General features: G+C 37.2%; 1 protein-coding gene across 2 annotated transcripts in view; it reads right to left on the bottom strand.

Moving 5' to 3' along the window:
- The window catches only part of LOC126379902 (potassium voltage-gated channel protein Shaker), a 198,683-nt gene that overhangs the window by 95,403 nt on the left and 82,956 nt on the right, over positions 1-20,324 (bottom strand). Inside the window, exon 1 of one of the 2 annotated variants that reach the window (XM_050028897.1) lies at positions 12,882-13,183. The exons of the other annotated variant lie outside the window; for it this stretch is intronic. Coding sequence (XP_049884854.1) covers positions 12,882-12,910 — 29 coding nt within the window. The 5' untranslated portion in view covers positions 12,911-13,183. Of the gene's footprint in view, positions 1-12,881; positions 13,184-20,324 lie in introns of those variants that run through there. 2 annotated transcript variants of the gene reach the window in all.

Here is a 20,324-nt window from a genome sequence, read left to right as displayed (position 1 = left end):
CGTCCGCCTTCGATATCTCTGGAGCGAATCAAGTTAAGCAGATTTCAGTGAAAATGTTGCAAATTCAACGCAGACGCAAGCTACTTATATACCTACTTACGTTTCCATATCATGTACGAGAAAAATTCTGATTCAAATATATTAAGGCTGCATATTCGTTCGTAAAGAGATACGTACTAAGTATCTTGTTATTTTCAGCTTATATTTCTTAAGATCCTTCATAAAGTGTATTTTATATTAAAATCTGTGTTATTTTTATAATTTCTATGAAAGAGGCTTTATTTATTCAATACAATTATGTTTGTTTTCATTTTATTTACCAAGGAAAAGCGTTGTAGGTACTGTAATAATTTGCCCTATTACTCGTACATAGCAATCATAATAATGTGAAACCGTGCGCGAACACTGGCGATAAGTAAGAACACCGTCAACTATGAAAGCTGGTCGCCGGTATCTACACCTGCCGTAAGAGCATCGTGCTTCTCATTCAAACCAAGGGGCAACCCCCTTCATCAGGTGACTCAGAACGCAATGTTACCTAACTATGTATAATACATTTCATGTCTTTTCTGGACATCCTTGAACCGTAAAAACAGGCCGGCTTGTTTCCGCTTGCAATTCAGTTTTAATAACCTCCATGGTTTAGTAGTTAGACGTGTGATCCCCTATGGGAATATTGTCGAAATATCTTTATGAGAATGCCCTTTACATAGTTAGGTAACATTGCGTTCTGAGTCATCTAATAGGTTAAAAAAGCAAAATGACTTTGTACTTCCGAAGACATGTTAAGACATTGCCCCGACAACTATCTGTAAAATACGTCCACTGACATGCAGTAGCGTAGCAGCGTAGTGAAGATGCTCCGTACCATCTCTAGTTGATTGAGAGTAGGATGTGCCCAGTAAAAAGGACGTATAAAGGTATTATGCTTATGGTATGCAGGTACATAGTCATTACACGATCCTCTCAACCCTGACAGCAACGTTGGTGAGGTCGAACCTCTCAATAAACTCAAAAATAATCTTCAATTCTTTTCTGAATAATACATCGGTGGTGTATTGACTATAAATTCCGGGTGGCACCTCGTAGTGTTTGAAGAGGATTGGTAATTAATCAGAGGAGCAGTGGTCGCCGGTTGCGGCGATAAGCACGATTTATACGCCAGATGACGCGCCGCCGAAGACGTGAGCCGTCATAAATACATTACCGGGGTGCGGGCATACAATAAGGAATAATAATACATATAGTACGGCAACTCTCCGCCAGCTTCTCGTCTTCTATACCAACCTTATCAACCCTGGTGTCAGTGTTACTATTGAGCCGCCGAAGGCCCCTGACATGACTCATGCAACGACAACGTACATACATCAGTAAGTAGTAACCGGGGCCTACGGCTTAACGTGCCTTCCGACGCACGGATCGTGTTTAAGTTACTTTCGGACAATCAGGTGATCAGCCTGTAATGTCCTCACCAAACTAGGGATCACAAAGTGACTTTTGTGATAGGTGCCCACCGGAATTCGAACCCAGGACCTCCGGATTGTGAGCCAACGCTTAACCACTGGACCACAGAGGCCGTTAAGCTTCTGAGCTACGTTTACCTCACCCCCTCGGTCTTACTTTAGTCTTCAATCGTATGGACATCAGACGTCACACACACAGATTTGCGTGTACAATAACGTCAATGTGTAGTGTTTGTATAAAACGAGGAGTTTGGTATGAAGTGTCCGGGGTGAGGTGCGGGGACAATCCGCCGATTTTCACCCCAACTTAATCCCTCATCGCGATTCACTCTCTATACTTTCATCTTCCACACATCTGCCTCTCTATTTTTATAAATTATATTCTAAGTACTTATTACAGAAATATGTATTTTGATCCACTGTCCTTTGTTGAGGATAATATCGTTCTATTAATAACACTCCTTCAATATATTTACGGATTTCTAGTAATACACTATATAAATTCTGTGGAAATACACCCACCTGCAGATTTGGATTGCCTCAGAGGAAACAGGAGCAAAAACAGGGATGAGACTTACCTGCAACAGAAAATAAAATATTGTGTCAGAAAAAATATATTTTGTAAGTGTATGTTGTTAATTTTATCAAATATCTTCTTGTGCTCGTTAACGTAATTATGTTAGCATAGGTAAATATTTTTGGCACGAGTATAAACGTACCCACAAACCCACACACGGTAGTAGGAAAAAGTCGCACGGAGAGAGTAGGTGTCTATTAATATGTGAGATATATTCTCCAAGGTAGTTATTCTAAAAGTTGCTATCCCGATGATAAGTGGGAACATTATTCGAGACCAATATCGGTCGACCTTCAAACTGGTTCTACCAATGTGCGCGGCGCGGCGTGAACTAACCGTGGTCCAAGGATCGCCGCGATCCGCCACTTTCACCATGAATATACAAGCAATTAAACATTATTTTGTCAATAAACTATCGACTAACTACTTAATACCAGGTACTATCGAAGTCAATACAATACCTAACATTTAAAATGATAAACCACCCCAAAACTCGGAAAAGACACGCAGCTTTTTGTTCCCAATTCGACGAACAAAGGTTTACGTAACGACGGAACAAAGGCAAGCACGTCAGCACTGATCAAAATGCGAAACAATGGACAATTCACTTAATTTATAAATATGCTAACCATTACTACTTAATATTATATTAAAAATTAGCAAGGTATGAACGCTTTAAAAAGCTTCCTTAGTTTTAAAACAAAAATAATATGCGGCAACTTTTCAAAGTTCATGCTTTATATATGTATGGTCGCTTTGTGCATTGCTGACGTCATGGAAGATCTACTTACCCCAATAAGTACGTACAGGCTTAGTTTGGCAAGTCGTACTAACGTACGTAACTGGTGGCAAGGTCCTTCTAGCGCCACCTAGTGTCGAGTAGCAGTACATACGCTTCGCCCGGGAAAGCTAACTAAAGTTGGGAAATATATCTACTTAAAGGAAAATTTCACAGGTGGCGCTGTAACGAAACTAAAATAGCGCTGTTACAAAAACAAGAATTTCAGTAATTTTTACTTTAGTCAAATAGAAAGGAGAATAAATAATGCACTAAAAAAATATTCGATTTCCTGCAACTTTGCAGCAAAGATCCCAGAGTGTTCTTCTTAGAATAGAAATTATAGTTTTAATAATATTTAGTTATTAAGATAATAATATAATATCATACAAAGAAAGTTCGGTGGCGCATGGATGTACTTCAAACTATCCCAATTGGGATATAGTAGGGAGATTATGTTATGTGTGATAATATCTTTCTTTGAAAGTGAAAATTCATTTGGGTACCCGCACTACTCGCGGCGTAGCGTTTGACGTAAATGGTGGTAAAGCTGGTGAGTTCAATTTTCCGCATTGGAACTCGTGAATGGCGTATGTTGGCAGCCCAATTCCTTACATCAGCTTGGAATTCTGCTTGGTTTATTCCAATATTTCAGACAGCCTCTACAAAGATCTCTTTAATGAATAATATTAAGTTTATTAACATGCTGGGGACAGGGAAGAGTGGAAGAAGGGAAGAGAGGCCTTTGCCCTGCAGTGGGACATTGAGGGCTATTATTAATAATAATTATTATTATTAACATGCAAGGACTTGACAAATTGTTATTTTATTAGGGACGAGAAACAGTTGTAAGTAAGTACAAAACTTATTAGAATGAGGTATTTAAACTAGTTTAAGTGTTCTGCCAACAAGCAAAAACATTATCCACACATTACATACAGTCAGTAGGTAGGTAGATGTTGGTTGGAAAGTCATAAGACATTTATGTAGGTACTAACTTTTCTAATGCCCCAACTTTTTTATATCCTGTATTTTCTGCACTCTTTTATCATAAAATGGAAAAACTATTTAAGTTGGTAAAACATCGTAAAATCTCATCTATAGAGAATCAAACAAAAGACATTGTACATGGATAACATCACGCCCGGAATCCCTAATGCGGTGGGTGGAGCCAAACTGGTCAAATGTCGTGCTCATTGTTACTTAATTCATAAATAAAAATTCGAAACTAAGTCAGAAAGTAAAATTAAATTGATTTTTGATTATCTTAGACTTCTATTTCTAGATTAGCATTTTTTAATTTATCTTTGGCGCAGTCAGAGAAGATAAAGAAAAAAGCTTTGTAGAATTTAATATCAAGAACTTAAGCCCGGAGTTTAAAATTCGCTTTCTGAATTCTCAATTGGACCATTCAAAGAGTTAACGAATTGTCGCTGTTCTCGGTGGTTAATAATGTAGTAGTGTCTATGCTATCTCTATAGGGGTATAAATTGTATATAAATTGCTCTTGCAACGCTGAACGATGCAGGCGAATTGAACTGCAGCGAGCAATGCTGCAAGCTGTAACTTGAATAGCAAATATGGAATAGCGCCATCTGTTGAATTTTTCTCACAACGCTAGAGATGGAAAACTGAATGCCCTCATGAATGCCCGTGGAATATTTTGCGTTACTCTAGGTTTGAACTATTTGCAGTGGTGGCGCCCTCTATTGAATCTTCGGTGTTTCACAGCGCTTTCAGCACTTTCAGCTGGAAAATACAGTTAGTTGCAAGGAAACGGCATAGGTGGCGCTGTATGGGAAAATTGAATCTTACAGACAAAGAAAGAGGGTCGCCATACTGACAACATTCAATCACTAGATGATAGGTACTTACTGGTACTTTGCGACATGGACTAATTTAATATTTAACCTGAAATATAAATGTGAACATAGGCCAAATTCTTTCGTTGTTCCTTCGATACCGAGTCCTTAATATGTTTGTTATATTCATATTTTACACACAAAATAAGTAAAATTTGACAAATACTTATTTCTAACCGTAATATTTCTGGTTCAACATTATCTCACATGATTAAACAAGTCACGAGGGGTTTTGTTCTACCCACCCTTCCAACTTAAGAAAACTAGCCAAAAAGCATCAAAAATACATTTTTTAATTAGTAACGGTCTAACTTTTTATAGTTACTATGCCTATACTCTCAATTTAATTAATTAATTAGTTAATTTTAAAATAATGTCCAAGTGCATGTCCAAGTGTATATAATAAAGTAGCTATTATTATTATATATATATTTTTTGTGTATATTTGATCGTCTCCCGATGAGATCACGTACCGGCCAAGTAGTTTATGACAGTGGTAAAACAATAAGTCACGTTAAAAAAAGATGAGGCCAATCCAAAAAATGTCTATTTCTACTTTTTAAATCAAATCAAAATCAAATCAATTTATTTGTGAGAACACAAAATACAAAAGGTGGTAAAAATATTCAAATAACAATGTTGTGATGTGTTCGGCCTGCATGAAGAAGTACAAATAAACATTAAAAAAAAATAAAGAAATGGCTAATGATAGCAAATGTAAATTGTTACTGGCATTAAATTTATTTTATTATTATTCATATTCTTAAATGGTACATTGAAAAGAAAATTACACTTATTATTTATTTTGAGACTATCGGCTAAAACGTAGTGATTTATTTTTTCTTTGACTATCGGCTATGACAATCAGACAGGCAGACAGCGAAGTGATTCTTCAAACACTTTTCTTAAGTTATGTTGTTTATACAATAGATGTAAGCACATTCCGGACACTTCATACAAAACATCTTGCTTTACACAGACATTACACATTGACGTTATCGTATACGAGTATCTGCGTGTGTGACGTTAGACGCCCATATGCTTGAAGACTAAAGTGAGACCGAGGGAGGTGAAGTAAATACCTAGCTCAGCCGCTGGGGTGGTGCAGAGAGTTGCCGTTCTGTATTATTCCTTATTCTATGAAGTAAATACTGAACTACTGAGCGCCAAACATTGTCCGGGATTTGTTAATTTTTCATGGAACATTTCAAAGCTGCAAAGGTATCAATGCTTTTTATAACCGACATCATCATCATCAGCCCATTAACGTCCCCACTGCTGGGGCACGGGCCTTCCCTATGGATGGATAGGGAGATCGGGCCTTAAACCATCACGCGGGCCCAGTGCGGATTGATGGTTATTAACGACTGCTAATGCAGCCGGGACCAACGGCTTAACGTGCCTTCCGAAGCACGGAGAAGCTCGAGATGAAAACTTTTTTTTTGTTGACACCCATCCTATGACCGGCCTTTGCGAAAGTTGCTTTACTTCAACGATCGCAGACCGAGCGCGTTAACCGCTGCGCCACCGAGCTCCTCGCCGACCGATATGACTACAAACTAATTCAGTAATGATTTAGCCATTGTGGTTCTAATTATTTTGTGGTTGTGCTTGCTTCTCAAAGGCGAGCGCCGGTTCGAACCCGGACTTGCAATAGTTGGATCGATCATTATAGGCGATACGGCTCACCACCTATCACTTTGCTCTAATAGAAAGCTCGGTGAGACGTGGGTACTTGGTTCATCTTGCGATGGATGTAACTCTGACTACCCCAATTGGGATATCGTGAGCTTATGTAATACATTGTTTTAAGTTTACGCGGTTATTATCATAATTAAAACACATAATAACGGGTTCTTACCGCGTTTAAATGGGGATATGAGACTGATATCGGAATGTTCGGAACCATCTGAACTCGCACCAAACTCCGATATCAAAAACATAAACAAGCGGCAAAGAAAGAGGGTAGACAGATATGTCTGCCCGTAGAAAATTATGGTTCTACCTACTCCACTCCAATCTCATCAGTCATCCCGTGATCATGGCACTTGCAACAGTGTCGAAATATCGGGAGTCTCATATCCCCATTTAAACGCGGTAAGAACCCGTTATTATGTGTTTTAAGCTTATGTAATGTAATTATGGTATCAGTGCCTGGATTAGTTGAACCTATTTAAGACGGACATTGTGCGAACGTAAGTACAAGGGTAGATGAGGGAAGGGGCAGAGAACTAATTAATAACAGCAGTGGGAATGTCACATTCGCTATAAATAGATATTTAATAGCCCCGCTACATATTCATTTATGGTTTAACTGGTGTGGTTTATCTTTAAATAGTTCGACTAAAAGACGTGATACCCCAGTTGGTAGAAGGCTTGCCTCTCACTTTGAGGTCGTAGGTTCGTATCCAGCACAGGCCTAAACCAACGATTATCGAATTTGTTTTCGTATTCATGTTTGGATCATAAATGATTATCACGTGCTCGCCGCAGTGCTCAGTACCCACATTCCCAGTAAATGCTTTTCGGAGGTATGTGACCTAACCTGTATTGGGCTGGTTTTCCCTTCGCGGGTTGGAAGGTCAGTCAGGCAGTCGCTTCTGTAAAAAACTAGCCCTGTTAAATCTTCAGGTTAGGTAAGAGACGATGGTTTACTAAGAGAAAATGAGCTACAGTAAAAGTATTTTTTCAGTGCTACTTATTAATAACATAACATAAGACATTATATAGCAACAAGCCTGTATATGTACTTCTTAATAAAACGTTTATTCAATCGACTGTCATAACATATATACATCATCATATAAAAGGTACTCGCACACTTACATGTGAACTGTATAAAAAGTTGCTTGTGGTTTTTACCTACTATTATCTGCATTGGCCATACCATGGTCGAGTTGCTTGTCTTACTTTAGGTAAAGTGCACGTTAGTGCTGACTCCTGTAGACATTATCTAATTTTATTTTAAGTTATACCTGCCATTTTATTATCCGTCGAAAAGGAAAGAGACAGGCATAAAATTTATGGAACACACGTCAATTTTAGGCAGAAATTTTAAAAACTCTTCCAAATTTATATATTAGCCAATAACCAGACGTAATTAAGTTGACGGCGCAGGTCAAACGGGTTGCATACAAGCGAGACGCTTATTTCAGTCGCCCGGATTATTTATTCATTTTAAAATTTACAGTTGTCAATCATCCGTTCCCTTTTTTCGACGTATAAAAAATGACAGGTGTAACTTGAAATAAAATTAGGAGGTGTCTGCAGGAATTGTGGCCATTATAGCAATAACAATAACAGCTTAAATTACTTAACAGCCGTATTAAACAATCTGGCAGGCCTCATAGATGTAATCTTGGTTAATGAATGTACCTTAGCCAAAGTGTAGGTATGTTTGGTTATCAGTCGTTTACATGAAGATGAGACGATCAGGCCAAACAGTCATTATCTACAAGTTAAATGGCCGAACGGTGCCAAACGCGGTTGGCAGCTTCTGCCTCCTCTGAATTGTATTTACATGGACAGTAAAATCAATAAACAACTATTATCTTATTGGTAGTTCTCACTATAATATCGCACATTCCTAAATTCTCACGATTCCATTGATTTATAATAAGTTGAATCGAATGTATTATTTATGGAGTAATCCCGCCCTATTAACCACTTAACTTTGCGTAGTTTTAACGAATAACCAACATAAAATCTTTTTAAGTTAAGGCTTTTTCATTAACTGTTATTTGACAAGGATAGATAGTTGACATGAGTAAAAAGAAATCATAAAAAATACGTTATTTACGAGCAAAGTAACCATTTGAAAAGGTTGTTAAGTATCAATCACGAATGCTACGACTTATTGCTACGGCGTAGCACTTTACTACGGATGCGAGTTCTTAAAAACGTACTCTTAGGGGAGTGGTTACGAACCTACCCAGTACCCAGTCTTGTGAAAATGAGAAGGAGCCAGCATTTTCATTAGTACAGCCACGTGATGTTGGCTCTATTGCTGAAACGTCACGTGTTGTTTGGGGACGACGTTTCAAGTTCATTTATGTTTGTTCAGTGTAACGATATATATGAACGTACCCATGGACCATTGATGGCATTGGTTCATACAAACATACCATCACGCTAGCATCCGAATTGGCGTGAGCAGAGCCATAAATAGCAGCCACTCTTGATATTTGTTTACGGTACAGTACGTACGTTACCTAACAGATTATCAACCCATCAGGCCTAAACAGAGTTCAATATTTTTTTTAAAGTACCTACATCGCTTGCGGGCTATTGGTTTGTATCGTAACATGGAAAAAAGTAAGTTTGGACATCCCACCGGCCATACAAATAGTGTTAGTGACACCGTAACAAATGATTCAGGGGGTGATCAGGACCATGATTCTGAATTGATATCAAGTGGAATTAATTCATAAAATTCATGAGTTTTTTAGTGTTTTTTTTTTTTATTATTTTCAGTTCCATACTTTTTTGGAATGGGACGATGTCACTAATAACCTGTATAATAATTGCATACAAAAAAATAGAAACTAGTATACTAACATAACTAATTTTGGCAGTTTGCTCTTGAGAGCCTCTGCGAAATGAAAAGTATATATACAGTTGCAGAGATTTCGTATTCAAATCGTTATAGGATGGACAAAATTTATTTTATTTCACTTTATTATTATAAAGTATACGTCTGTCTAATGTAAATTTTCACTATAAAACACTTCGAATTGGAGATTTCAAAACATTATACAGTTTTATTAGCTACTAAAGGACAGTCAATAATTTTCTGTCTAGTCGGTGAATGTTTGTCACGATAATTTCCACATGTCCGCATGTACATACACCCTCATTTCATTAATTTTGTAACGTCCTTACTTTCTGAACTATTTATAATACCTGTGGTAGTACGTTCGATATTGCTATTCTTCGAAAAATGTACGTACTTGTGCATGTGATTCTACTTTTGAATAAATATTTAGAGAAAACTATTATTTCTTATCAAATTAACAGTTTAAATTGTAGATATTGACAGAATATAAAGACTAAAACGCGGTGCAAATAACTGCTGTTATTATAATTAGTTACTTGAATTGACACGTTAGAAATATTTGAACAAGTACAACTTTTTAGACATAAAATAAATGCCTAAGTACGATCACGAGCATTAATATGTATACACATTGGTACCATGTCACATTAACTTTTTTGACAAATTGAACTGTAAGTCTCACTAAATGTCAAATATGTTAGTGCGACAGAGTCCTAAAGTGGGTACATTATATTGCGCATGACTGTAACTACTATAAACAGTTTCAAGTCGAAGATAATATTTCGAAATATTATTTACTAATCTGTGTTTTTTAACATCAAAGCACTAATTGAACCTATTACGCTTCGTATTATCTTACTTCTTAGGTATTGGGTACCATCTCGTTACACAATCGTAAAAAGGACCGTCGATATAATTAGAGTTGCTTGTGGCGTCAGCTTTGTGGATCATTATTAGCAAGACTAACTCAACAGTTAATTATTTAAATCGAAGAAATAGTGGATTGTAGATATGTACTCATGAAACAGCCTCCGTGGTCTAGTGGTTAGAGCGTTAGGCCCACGATCTGGAGGTCCGGGTTCGATTCCCGATGGGGACATTGTCGAAATCACTTTGTGAGACTGTTCTTTGTTTGGTAAGGTCTTTTCAGGCTTGAATCACCTGATTGTCCGAAAAAGTAAGATGATTCCGTGCTTCGGAGGGCACGTTTAGCCGTTGGTCCCGGCTATTAGCCGTAAAAACACCTCCGCCAACCCGCAGTGGAGCAGCGTGGTGGAGTATGCTCCATACCCCCTCCGGTTGATTGAGGGGAGGCCTGTGCCCAGCAGTGGGACGTATATAGGCAGTTAATGTAACTCATGAAACAAGTCCAATATGGGCAACATTTTAAATTTGAATCGCAGGCCAGCGTTACGATTTTTAAGGACCAGTATTGACGTATGTTACATCTGGTTTGGTCCGGTTGGAGACTTTGACAGTTTTCCATTTTACCCCGCAGCCGGAAGCCGGTAGCACAAAATGGTTGCGTCGGTTTTCGATAACCGCTTCCGTAGCGCGCTGGACGCCGATCACCGCACTGTCCCGCACACTCCCCAATACAAGTTCACAATATAACATAAAGTTCATTACTATATTCCCAATTGGGATAGTCGAAGGTACATCTTTAAACACGTCTCGCCGACCTTTTTTGTTAGACCAATGTGGCGAGCTGTATTGTCAATAGCCAACTGTTAGTGACAATTTCACTAAAGATACATTAATAACTCAATCTGTTACCAAGGATCTAACTGCCACTTCCCGCTTGAGAAGCAAACCGGTGAACCACACCACATTTTTTTACGTGACTTATTGTAAATTTGGCATTAACTACTTGGCCCGGTACAAAATATAAAACCACAGGTCTGAGGGTGCCAAGTTGATCGCGAACCTCGACTTAGTAACCACACCACAGGTACCACTTCAATAATTCTATATCGCTACTACCTCCAAGCCTCGACGTTGACCTGTTTATTGGATCAGGACCAGGCACTAAACCGTACAGAACTTACATAGTACAGCATTGTATCACACCATAGTGACGTCGCTTGGTTGATTTCAACCAACCAATTAACGGTTTAATGGTAAACTTGGATTAGCAGCGGTCGGTAATGCATATCTATGATTGCATTTGACTGTAGCCTGCCGCGAAATACAACCATATTTACATTAGTGAGATGAAGTATGTCTTCTTCTGTCGTGAAAGTTGTGAGAAGGTTGATCAAACTCAGCTCCCTACATGAACCTACGATTACCAAAGATAAATGCTTCGGCGAATATCTTTGACTATACTTACACCAAATTATTAGAAAACGTTAACTTCCGCGGATATTTTTAAATGTCATGTGCCTGCTCTACATTATCGGCGATTACGATCGGATTTATAAACGATGATCGACGAATACAGCCGAGTATGGCCTCTATACGATCATGCTCGTCTCAAATCATTAATAGTGTAGCCATTACACCTTACTTTTTTTAGTTTCGATAAGTATCTATTTGTTTTGTAAATGCAATGCAAAATGCAATGAATATACTATTAAGATTTGGATATATTAGAAATAATTATGAGCCTACGTTAGAGGTTGCGATAGTAGCGTCGTTTAAGCAGACCTTCCACCTTTAACTAGAAATGATGGTTTACCATTACTTAAATATATAAAACGTAGAATTGTGCCAAATAACGGAAATAAATACAAGCTGTAAGTAAGTAATATCTCCTTACACTTATAGTTAGCGGTGTATCTAAGAGAATCTGCAAAACGCTGTTAATAAAAGTTTCCGCTCGGATGAGTACTTTCACGGAGGGTTGGTCTGAACGTATTTACGCGGCCAGTCTCAAGCTTTCACACAACATAACTTGCTAGCGTGTAACGTCTATATAATAAACATAACTGCATTCATTTCGCACATTCATTATATTATTATTTATTCCGGTGACTTACATTTTCGGTGAATGAAGCACTGAAGTTGCGTATTAGAGTATGCTCCATTCACCCTTAAATGCACCAGTAGAGGGCTATACCCGTGCGCCTTACCGGCAGGGTCTTTTGATATAAGCTACTTGATTTGAATCATCCATATGTAAAATAAATTGTAATAAAGAAGGAACATTTTTTTTTAATTTAGTGAGTAACGTTTTTGTTTTTGAAGTATGTTTAATGAATTGATTCGGTTCAATAACAACAAAGGCAAAGTTTTTAAATCCGAAGAGGGAATTATGAAGCTTTGCTTTTTTTACTTATATCTCTACAGTTATAAGTAATATACTTAAATTTTACGTACGTAGAACGAGTACGCAATTAATTGAATGCCAATTAATGTTTATTAATTGTTATTAATTGGCAACTGCAATTTTCAACACGTCCGTTTGGACGTGTTGAAAATTGCAGTACAGTTTGATCATATTTCTCAGACGGGACAGAATATCCCTGTGAAATATGATCATACTGCAATTTCCAACCCGTCCACCGTGCACGCTGATAATGACAGGTCCATTTTGCAGGTCATCAAGTAAGAACTGCTAACGTATGCTGCAAAATGTAATGATCAAAGCATAGGTCGTGCTAGACACGTAGCCGGAGTAAATGAGATTTACTGTGACACTTACCCGCCACCGGCAACTAATATCATCTGCATGGTGAGGTTGGTAGGAGCGGGTCACTTTGGCACTAATTACATTATCACACCGCGGCACATCAGCCACCAACTGCCATAATTGTCAGAGTACTAGGACACATTGTCGCCAGTTCACATTCACACCCATTTGAATGATACCCGATATATTCACTCACCGTAACAAATAACTCCCGGCATTAAAAGTTAGTCAACTAGACTAACGTAACGTGGTATTCGTTGGTGCATTTGTTTTAATATCACGAAACTACACATGTTTGTTCACAAATTAATTATGTGTGTTGCAATCTGTAATCGTTCACATTCGTTTTAATTATGCAATCAGCCTTTACAAATACAGTCGTTAAAACGATTTACTAGATAAGTAAAATGAAAGCTGTTAATGAATGATAAATCACTGTTAAAGTAGGTACTTATATTGAGCTGAAATTATTTATAAAAACCCTTGAACAGCTAAAATTACTTTTTAGTAATCAATTACTTTAGTAAACAATTTTGAAACACGATCTTTGACCACTCAACAACAACGAAAATTTAAAACATGTTTTTCCGATGACATCTCTTTTTCTTCCAGTTAATAAGTACCTAGTTTCTTATAGAACGATCCATTGGGCACAACGCTAGTTATTTTTTTTTAGTTTCTTCGTTTTGCTTTGTGTCGACATCATCGATAATTTCAAAGAAAAGCGTGAGTTGAGGGTAGAAAACACTTTACTAAGTTTAATTAGCGTTTCATTACACCTTAATAATATATTTGCAGCATAAGATAAAACAAATACTATGACAGGAGGATTTCATCGTGTCCGTCAGAATCGTCGCTCACTCGCATTTGGTGGCGTATTTTCACTTGAAAATGTTGAAATTGTGCTCAATGATTTCTGCCCACTTAGTGCCTACATGTATGAGTACCTACACCCTGTCTTCTTCTGAGGTGAATTACCAACCTCAACAACCTTGGTGTCAGGGTTATTATTGAACCGCCAAAGGCCCCTGACATGGCTCATGTAACGATTACTTGCTTACATCAGTAAGTAGAAACCACGGACCATCTTACTTTTGGTTAATCAGGTAATTAGCCTACAATGTCCTATCCAAACCAGGGATCACAAAGTGATTTTTGTGGTATGTCCCCACCGGGGTTCGAACCCGGGGCCTCCGGACAACACTCAACCTCTGGACCACGGAGGCCGTTACCCTATAATAGAATTACATTGAAAACTACAAACATATTCTCCGCACATGTGCTATGAAAGTAAAACAGCCTGTTCTTCTCAAGTTACGTTATCATACGTGCTGAGCGGAATGCAGCGCGAAGTTAGATTTCCCTTTCTTTACGTACTCACTACTCTGCGTGAATTATGGGTATCTCGATCTTCTCCGTTGGCATTTGTGACAGAGAGCTAGATATATCGCATGGCTGTATTCCCTATAGGGGTGGGTTGAATCACAAGTCTTCGAAATACCGTTTGCAAACGCGATTTATAAATTGGATTTGACAAATAAAGCTTATGTAGGATAACAGAACAGACAGACAGGTTATCAAACTCATCGCGCATATTAGTATTACATCACGTTCAGGAAGACGAGCTTTTGGTCGATTTTACAACCTGAAATAATAAGCAGCTGAACGGATGCTATGTATTTCGTTACTCTCAGTGTAACTAATTGCTTGCTATATTTTTGCAGCTATCTTAATTCATAGCCACATATTTAATTTACTGAGGGTTTGGGGTCCTGCAGACGAATTTTATTCTTCAACAGCGACAAGAAAATACGCATGCAAAGAAACATTTTATGGATAAGCATATAGCAGATATTTTCGCTTAGCAGAATCGCGTAGCAGCCACGTCGCGTGAGTTAATACCATAATTTAACAGTTTGCTATTTTAAATATTATGTGAGTTGCCGACGAACGTATGTTAAAGCGAACACTCGATTATTGTGTTACATACAATCGAACAAATGATGCTATTTCAAACTTTCACTTAAATACAGTTCTCTAGCAACTGGACGTTGCAATTATTAACATATGACTTGAAGAACATTGATCCAATAATTATAATTAGCAGAGAGGCAATCATGCAAACGGAAAATAAAATACTATTTAGTCGTGTATAAAGTTAAAATAAATGAAGGAAGTAGACTTAAACGAACAGGACTGCCTTAAGTTAACTAGTAAACAGGACGTGACTCATAGTGGAAGTGTCGTAAAGTCGGGTAATGTAAGTAATGGGACAACCGGCAACCGAGACGGAAACACGTTGTTTTACATAAAAAAGTTACCTGCAAAACCTGCGACTAACAACTGTCCCACTTATTAAATGAAAAACTAAGTGAAATGTGATAGAACTTAATTAGTGGTCGTGACATCTTGTAGTACGTAAAAGATGGAGAAAATACTTGAACAGTAATTGTATAGAGTCGAATGAGCTGGAGATATTTTCCTCCATGATTTGAAATAGATATGCATCGAAATCAATGCTGTTAAATATTAAATAAATTAAAAATAATGCATCATATCATCTGGATTTATAACTAGGACGGGAATCTCAATCTCAAGACAAGTACTTATTGTAAGTATTCAATAATACGTTTTGAACGTTCGTATGTCATGAATGTTACATTGCAATAACGGCACGGGAAACTGAATTTTATCATCTCGGAAATGTAATTTGACTCTGATTTAGTTTTCCTGTGAAGTTATTCAACATTTATAACTTAGAGAAATACTTAGTTTCCCTTGCAAGATTCTCTGTGGTATGGTAACTTAGTAATAAAACCACAAAGTAATTATGAAAATTGCTTTTCTGTCCGTTCCGGGCGTATTTGAAAGTAAATAATTAAAAAAGGTTATTAGCGAGAAGACCGCCTATGTTATCCTCTTTTTATCTAGTATTTTAAAGAAGAATGTAGGTACAATAAAGTTTTTCGACATCTTTATACGCTTTTTTAAATGTAGGAATCTATTTGTAACTGAGGCTCACACGACAAGTATGATTCACCCCTCCGCTGGGGTCCCCTCCACGGCTCGTCAGTTCCATACAAAGTACACTTTTGTTAACCATCCCGTTTTGTTGGGCGACGGGCCAATAAACTTAGCTGGCAAATTTACTGTATAGTATTCTTTGTTTAGAAAAAGCTGCTTCATCCAAAAGAAGAAAATCTAAACCGAACATCCGATACGATATTATATAATGAAAGTTGTGTAATAAAAGATATCGTAAGGACAACGATCATTGCCTTCGGGCGATATCGTATTGTTTTATTAAGCCAATGAAATACAGTTTTGGTAACGTTTTATGATCGAAGAGGATAGCGCATGGTAATCATTTTGTTTATGAAAATTCGACAACGAGTGAATTTAAAACTGACGATACCAACTTTTATTCAGGCAATTTATTTTGGAACGTTTGTGTGTAGTAAAAGTGGCTTGTTAGCTATAACTAGTTAGCGATGTAGGAACTACGTGTACAGTCTACAAATGTCTAGTTTTTGCGTGACTATGAACTTATGTACCACCCATCCCTGCCAACCTGTACTTCATTTGTGTAATTAATATGACGTTCTTGTTGCGTGCGCTCTACGTGAAGACACCATGCTAAACCACACAGTGTAATTTCACTAAGGACCCTACTATTACTCTTCGTTTCCGAATAACATCTATGTTTACGTCGTCTATCGATCAAATATCCAAGCACTTGAAGCTTGGCGTAAGATAAACATCTAACCAACTCTCTACCTTATCTTGTATGTAGGTGAGATCAGGGTGAGATAGCTCTATGTGAGAATAACGCTATCGAAATACTTACGATTTCGATGAGTTTCTTCAAACTCGAAAAAGTTGATAATCAAGAATAAATCTTTAGCAGCATTCAGTTAAAAGATAGCGAATTGGATTGACGTATTTGGTTTTGGTATTTAGCAGATCGGTTCTAACATATAAATGGGTAGGGCTACTTTGTATGTGTGTGTCTAGCCTGGACTTTGTAGATAGGAGACACGCTTATATATAACAGAACGAAGAACAATACAGACTTCAAAACAAGTTTACCAGGTTTCTTTACCTGAGGCAGTACGGCGTGTATCCTTTGTACCCCCTGAAGTATCCGTCTCTATTTGTCATAGGTATGGTCGGATACTATAGGTTGGAGGTGAGGAGAAATACTGCCTTAGTATTGTACATATATAAAGTGTTCAGGGGAATAATTCACAATCCGGAGATTTTGTCCACTTTGCAGTTTTTAGTGCCATTAGACGCTCGAAAAACTAGACGGCCTCCCCGAATGTTTGCGGTGCCCACTGCGCGCACCAACCTCGGCAGCTACGCTCCAGTAGCGCGCGCACTAAAGACCATTAATACTATCTCCGTACTCCATACTGACATCGATCTATTTACGTGTTCGTTAACGAAATTCACAGACTTAGTTGTAAAACTCTTGAGTTTATAATATTTAAGTAAAATTGCATTACATAGTTGAATTGGGATTGCCTGTAATGACTATGTAAATTTTGTATAAATAAATAAATAAATAAATAAATAGAATAAGCCAGTTGAGAATACCAAGTGATATGAAGTATACTAATGAATCGTTGGAAGTTTTCATAAATTGTATTAATTTCGATCCGACGCGCTACACGAGGAATGAGCCGTTACGTCACATTGTCCACACAAGCGACAATCAGCCGTCAATCTCTTTCATAAATAATACGTTAAACGCTGTATTTATAACATTCATTTTAATCAGTTTCACCTCGATAAATTTATGATTGAAAACAAGCTATCTAATGGTTACAAGTAAACTAAAACTGTAACTGTAACTATATTTACCTACTAAAGTATTCAATTGTAGGTATTTTAAAAGTAAATGTTACAGTGTGCATTGTATAACGCGGGTCTGTATAACATGACGCTCGAATGATAATATACTGGTAACTTGTAAGGCCTAGCCAACTGGCAAACTAAACACGCGTCAAAGAGGATGCACAATATAGCTAAGTGTTTAGGTATTGTATTCGCACAGGTTATATGTATGACGTTCTAATTATAAATGTTTTCCACTTGGCTAGGCCCTCTGGTACGGTAACATAGTTCCCTGCGTTATATTTTATCCTTTGAATTACAGCGTTTAGAAAGTTTTTGGCTCGGATAACCTTAGCGCGACTACAGGCGCTAGGTGTGGTGCTACATGCATACTTACATCTCAGAATATAACAAAGAGGAATGTTTAAGTTTTATAATAAAGAATTCATGTTTCTACTGGAAGTCTTTTTGTTCGTCAGAACAGGATCTGAAGTATCGATATAGAATACTCATAACTTACAAAGTTTCAATTATAATACAACAATTTCATTTAACATTTAGTAGAGCGATGTTATGATGAACTTCAAGGAACGAACGAACAAAAGTCGTATAAAAAGTACTTACTTCGAAAAAAAAAAACAAAACCATAACATCTCTAACTAATATTATAAGTAAGTACCTACTTATTACAATGGTTTTGAATCCAACTTCAGTTACGAATCCTGGTATAAATGCGAATTCGTAGTTGTAGTAAAAAAACCAGATTGAGACTTAATTAGGTCAAACAAGATGACAGTATTCTACTTCAAACGCAGACGGCAATGTTCATAGGTCAGTGATTTACAAAAGAGTTCGTATCGATAATATTCTTTCGAAGGATACAAGCGCAGTATATAAACTGAGGAGTGATCTTGCAGCAAAAACCGAGACATCCGGGCGCCACGCCGCCCAGACCGAACGGCGACGGACTCTATCTCGACGAGATAAGGTCGCGGGCATACTATGTGCGTATAATTATTATAATTACTCAGGCACGAGTATGGTTATGATTACTTGGCTAGCCCAACAGCAGCCTAGCCCATAAATCAGTGTGTTACTGTTCCTTTAGGTACCGACATATTTAGAACGAGAATAATATTCCCATTTTCTTTTCAAAACTTCCCGTTTCATGTGCACAACGTTACTCTAGCTACTATCAGCGCTAGTGCGCTATATTTGAAACCAAAAGCTATTGTTACTCTTTTATTTATTCTCTCCACGATTTGTTTATTGTCTCGCATTGTGTATATAAACTCGTTTATCTTTACATAAGTACAGTTTTAAAACAGCACATTTACAAATAATGATTATTAAAACGTACTCATTTTGGTACTCATAAAAATATTTTATACACATTTTCAGAATTTACTTGAACCATTTTAACAGTAAGTATTTTAGTTTTACAAGCGATACGTCATCATGAGAATGAGAAATTTTCGTAACCGTCACAAATCCTAATTGCAGGGGCTGAAGGACTATGTGAAGGATTAGTCCTTCAGTCATTGCAGTACAAGTATATGGCCACTTTAACTTTTGCTGAGTTAGTTTCAAGCGAAACAATGTAAACAGATTCAATTTCGGCATCCGTGCAAGTGTGCTTAGCATTGATGTGTGCTATAGTATTAGGTACCTAATTAATTAGATGAATAGAATTCCTGTCAATACACGCAGGGCCGCTGTACGTCGCCAGCTGAACTGCCGGAACAAATACCTGTACTACAACATTCCTGACAAATTCCTAACCTAACAACTACATTTCGAAGAAATTGAAAGCTTTACTCGGGCTTTATGCGACACGAGCTGGGTTTGGATAACATTTTATATGTATTTTATGGCGAGCCCGTTTAGTTTTTCGGAATAATATAAATAAAGCTTTATAAAAAAGATACGAGCATTTTTGTTTCGTGCGCTGAAGGTTTCTTTATGTACATTGTAAAGTCTAGATTGTCGCACAATGCAAACCTTTCGTTTGCTAATAGTAAATAAACTCTGAATTCTTTATCCCGGTAGCCTGCGCTTCTAAGAAATGCTTTTACTGTCACGATGAAGTCTCTGATAAATTGTCAACATTATTATAGATGACGTATTGACATTCATTCGTCTTCCTAACACTGTAGTAACTACAGATTTAATTCAAAATTAATTGAGTCACTTCATAATGATATAAGTTAATATTATAAGAAAAAAAGGAAATAACGACTATTTAATCTTTTATTCTTGTATTTGCATCTGAGTGGTTTAAAGTAGGTATTAAACGGGTTCGATCCTCGAACTCTATAGATTCCTAGCATTGGTGCTATATACGTATATAAATATGTAGATATCTACTTAAGAAGCGCATTGTTTGTCGAAAACAACATAGTAATATTTAAATATTTACGAGAAATCTAACTAACATACATGAATTATGTCAAAAGCAATTGAAATGGTATTTATTATTCCGTTTTTTATGAAGTCTACAAGAATAATTATATACTTATCTATATTTGCAATACACTCATGAGATCGAATACAGATTGTAAGTACTTAACTGCAGTTTAGTTAAGTAGTAGGTACATTGACTGCAAATATATGGTT

The sequence above is a fragment of the Pectinophora gossypiella genome, chromosome Z (assembly GCF_024362695.1).
Source record: "Pectinophora gossypiella chromosome Z, ilPecGoss1.1, whole genome shotgun sequence".
Lineage (NCBI taxonomy): Eukaryota > Metazoa > Arthropoda > Insecta > Lepidoptera > Gelechiidae > Pectinophora > Pectinophora gossypiella.
Note: the sequence above shows the minus strand (reverse complement) of the source record. Positions and strands in the feature narration are given on the sequence as shown.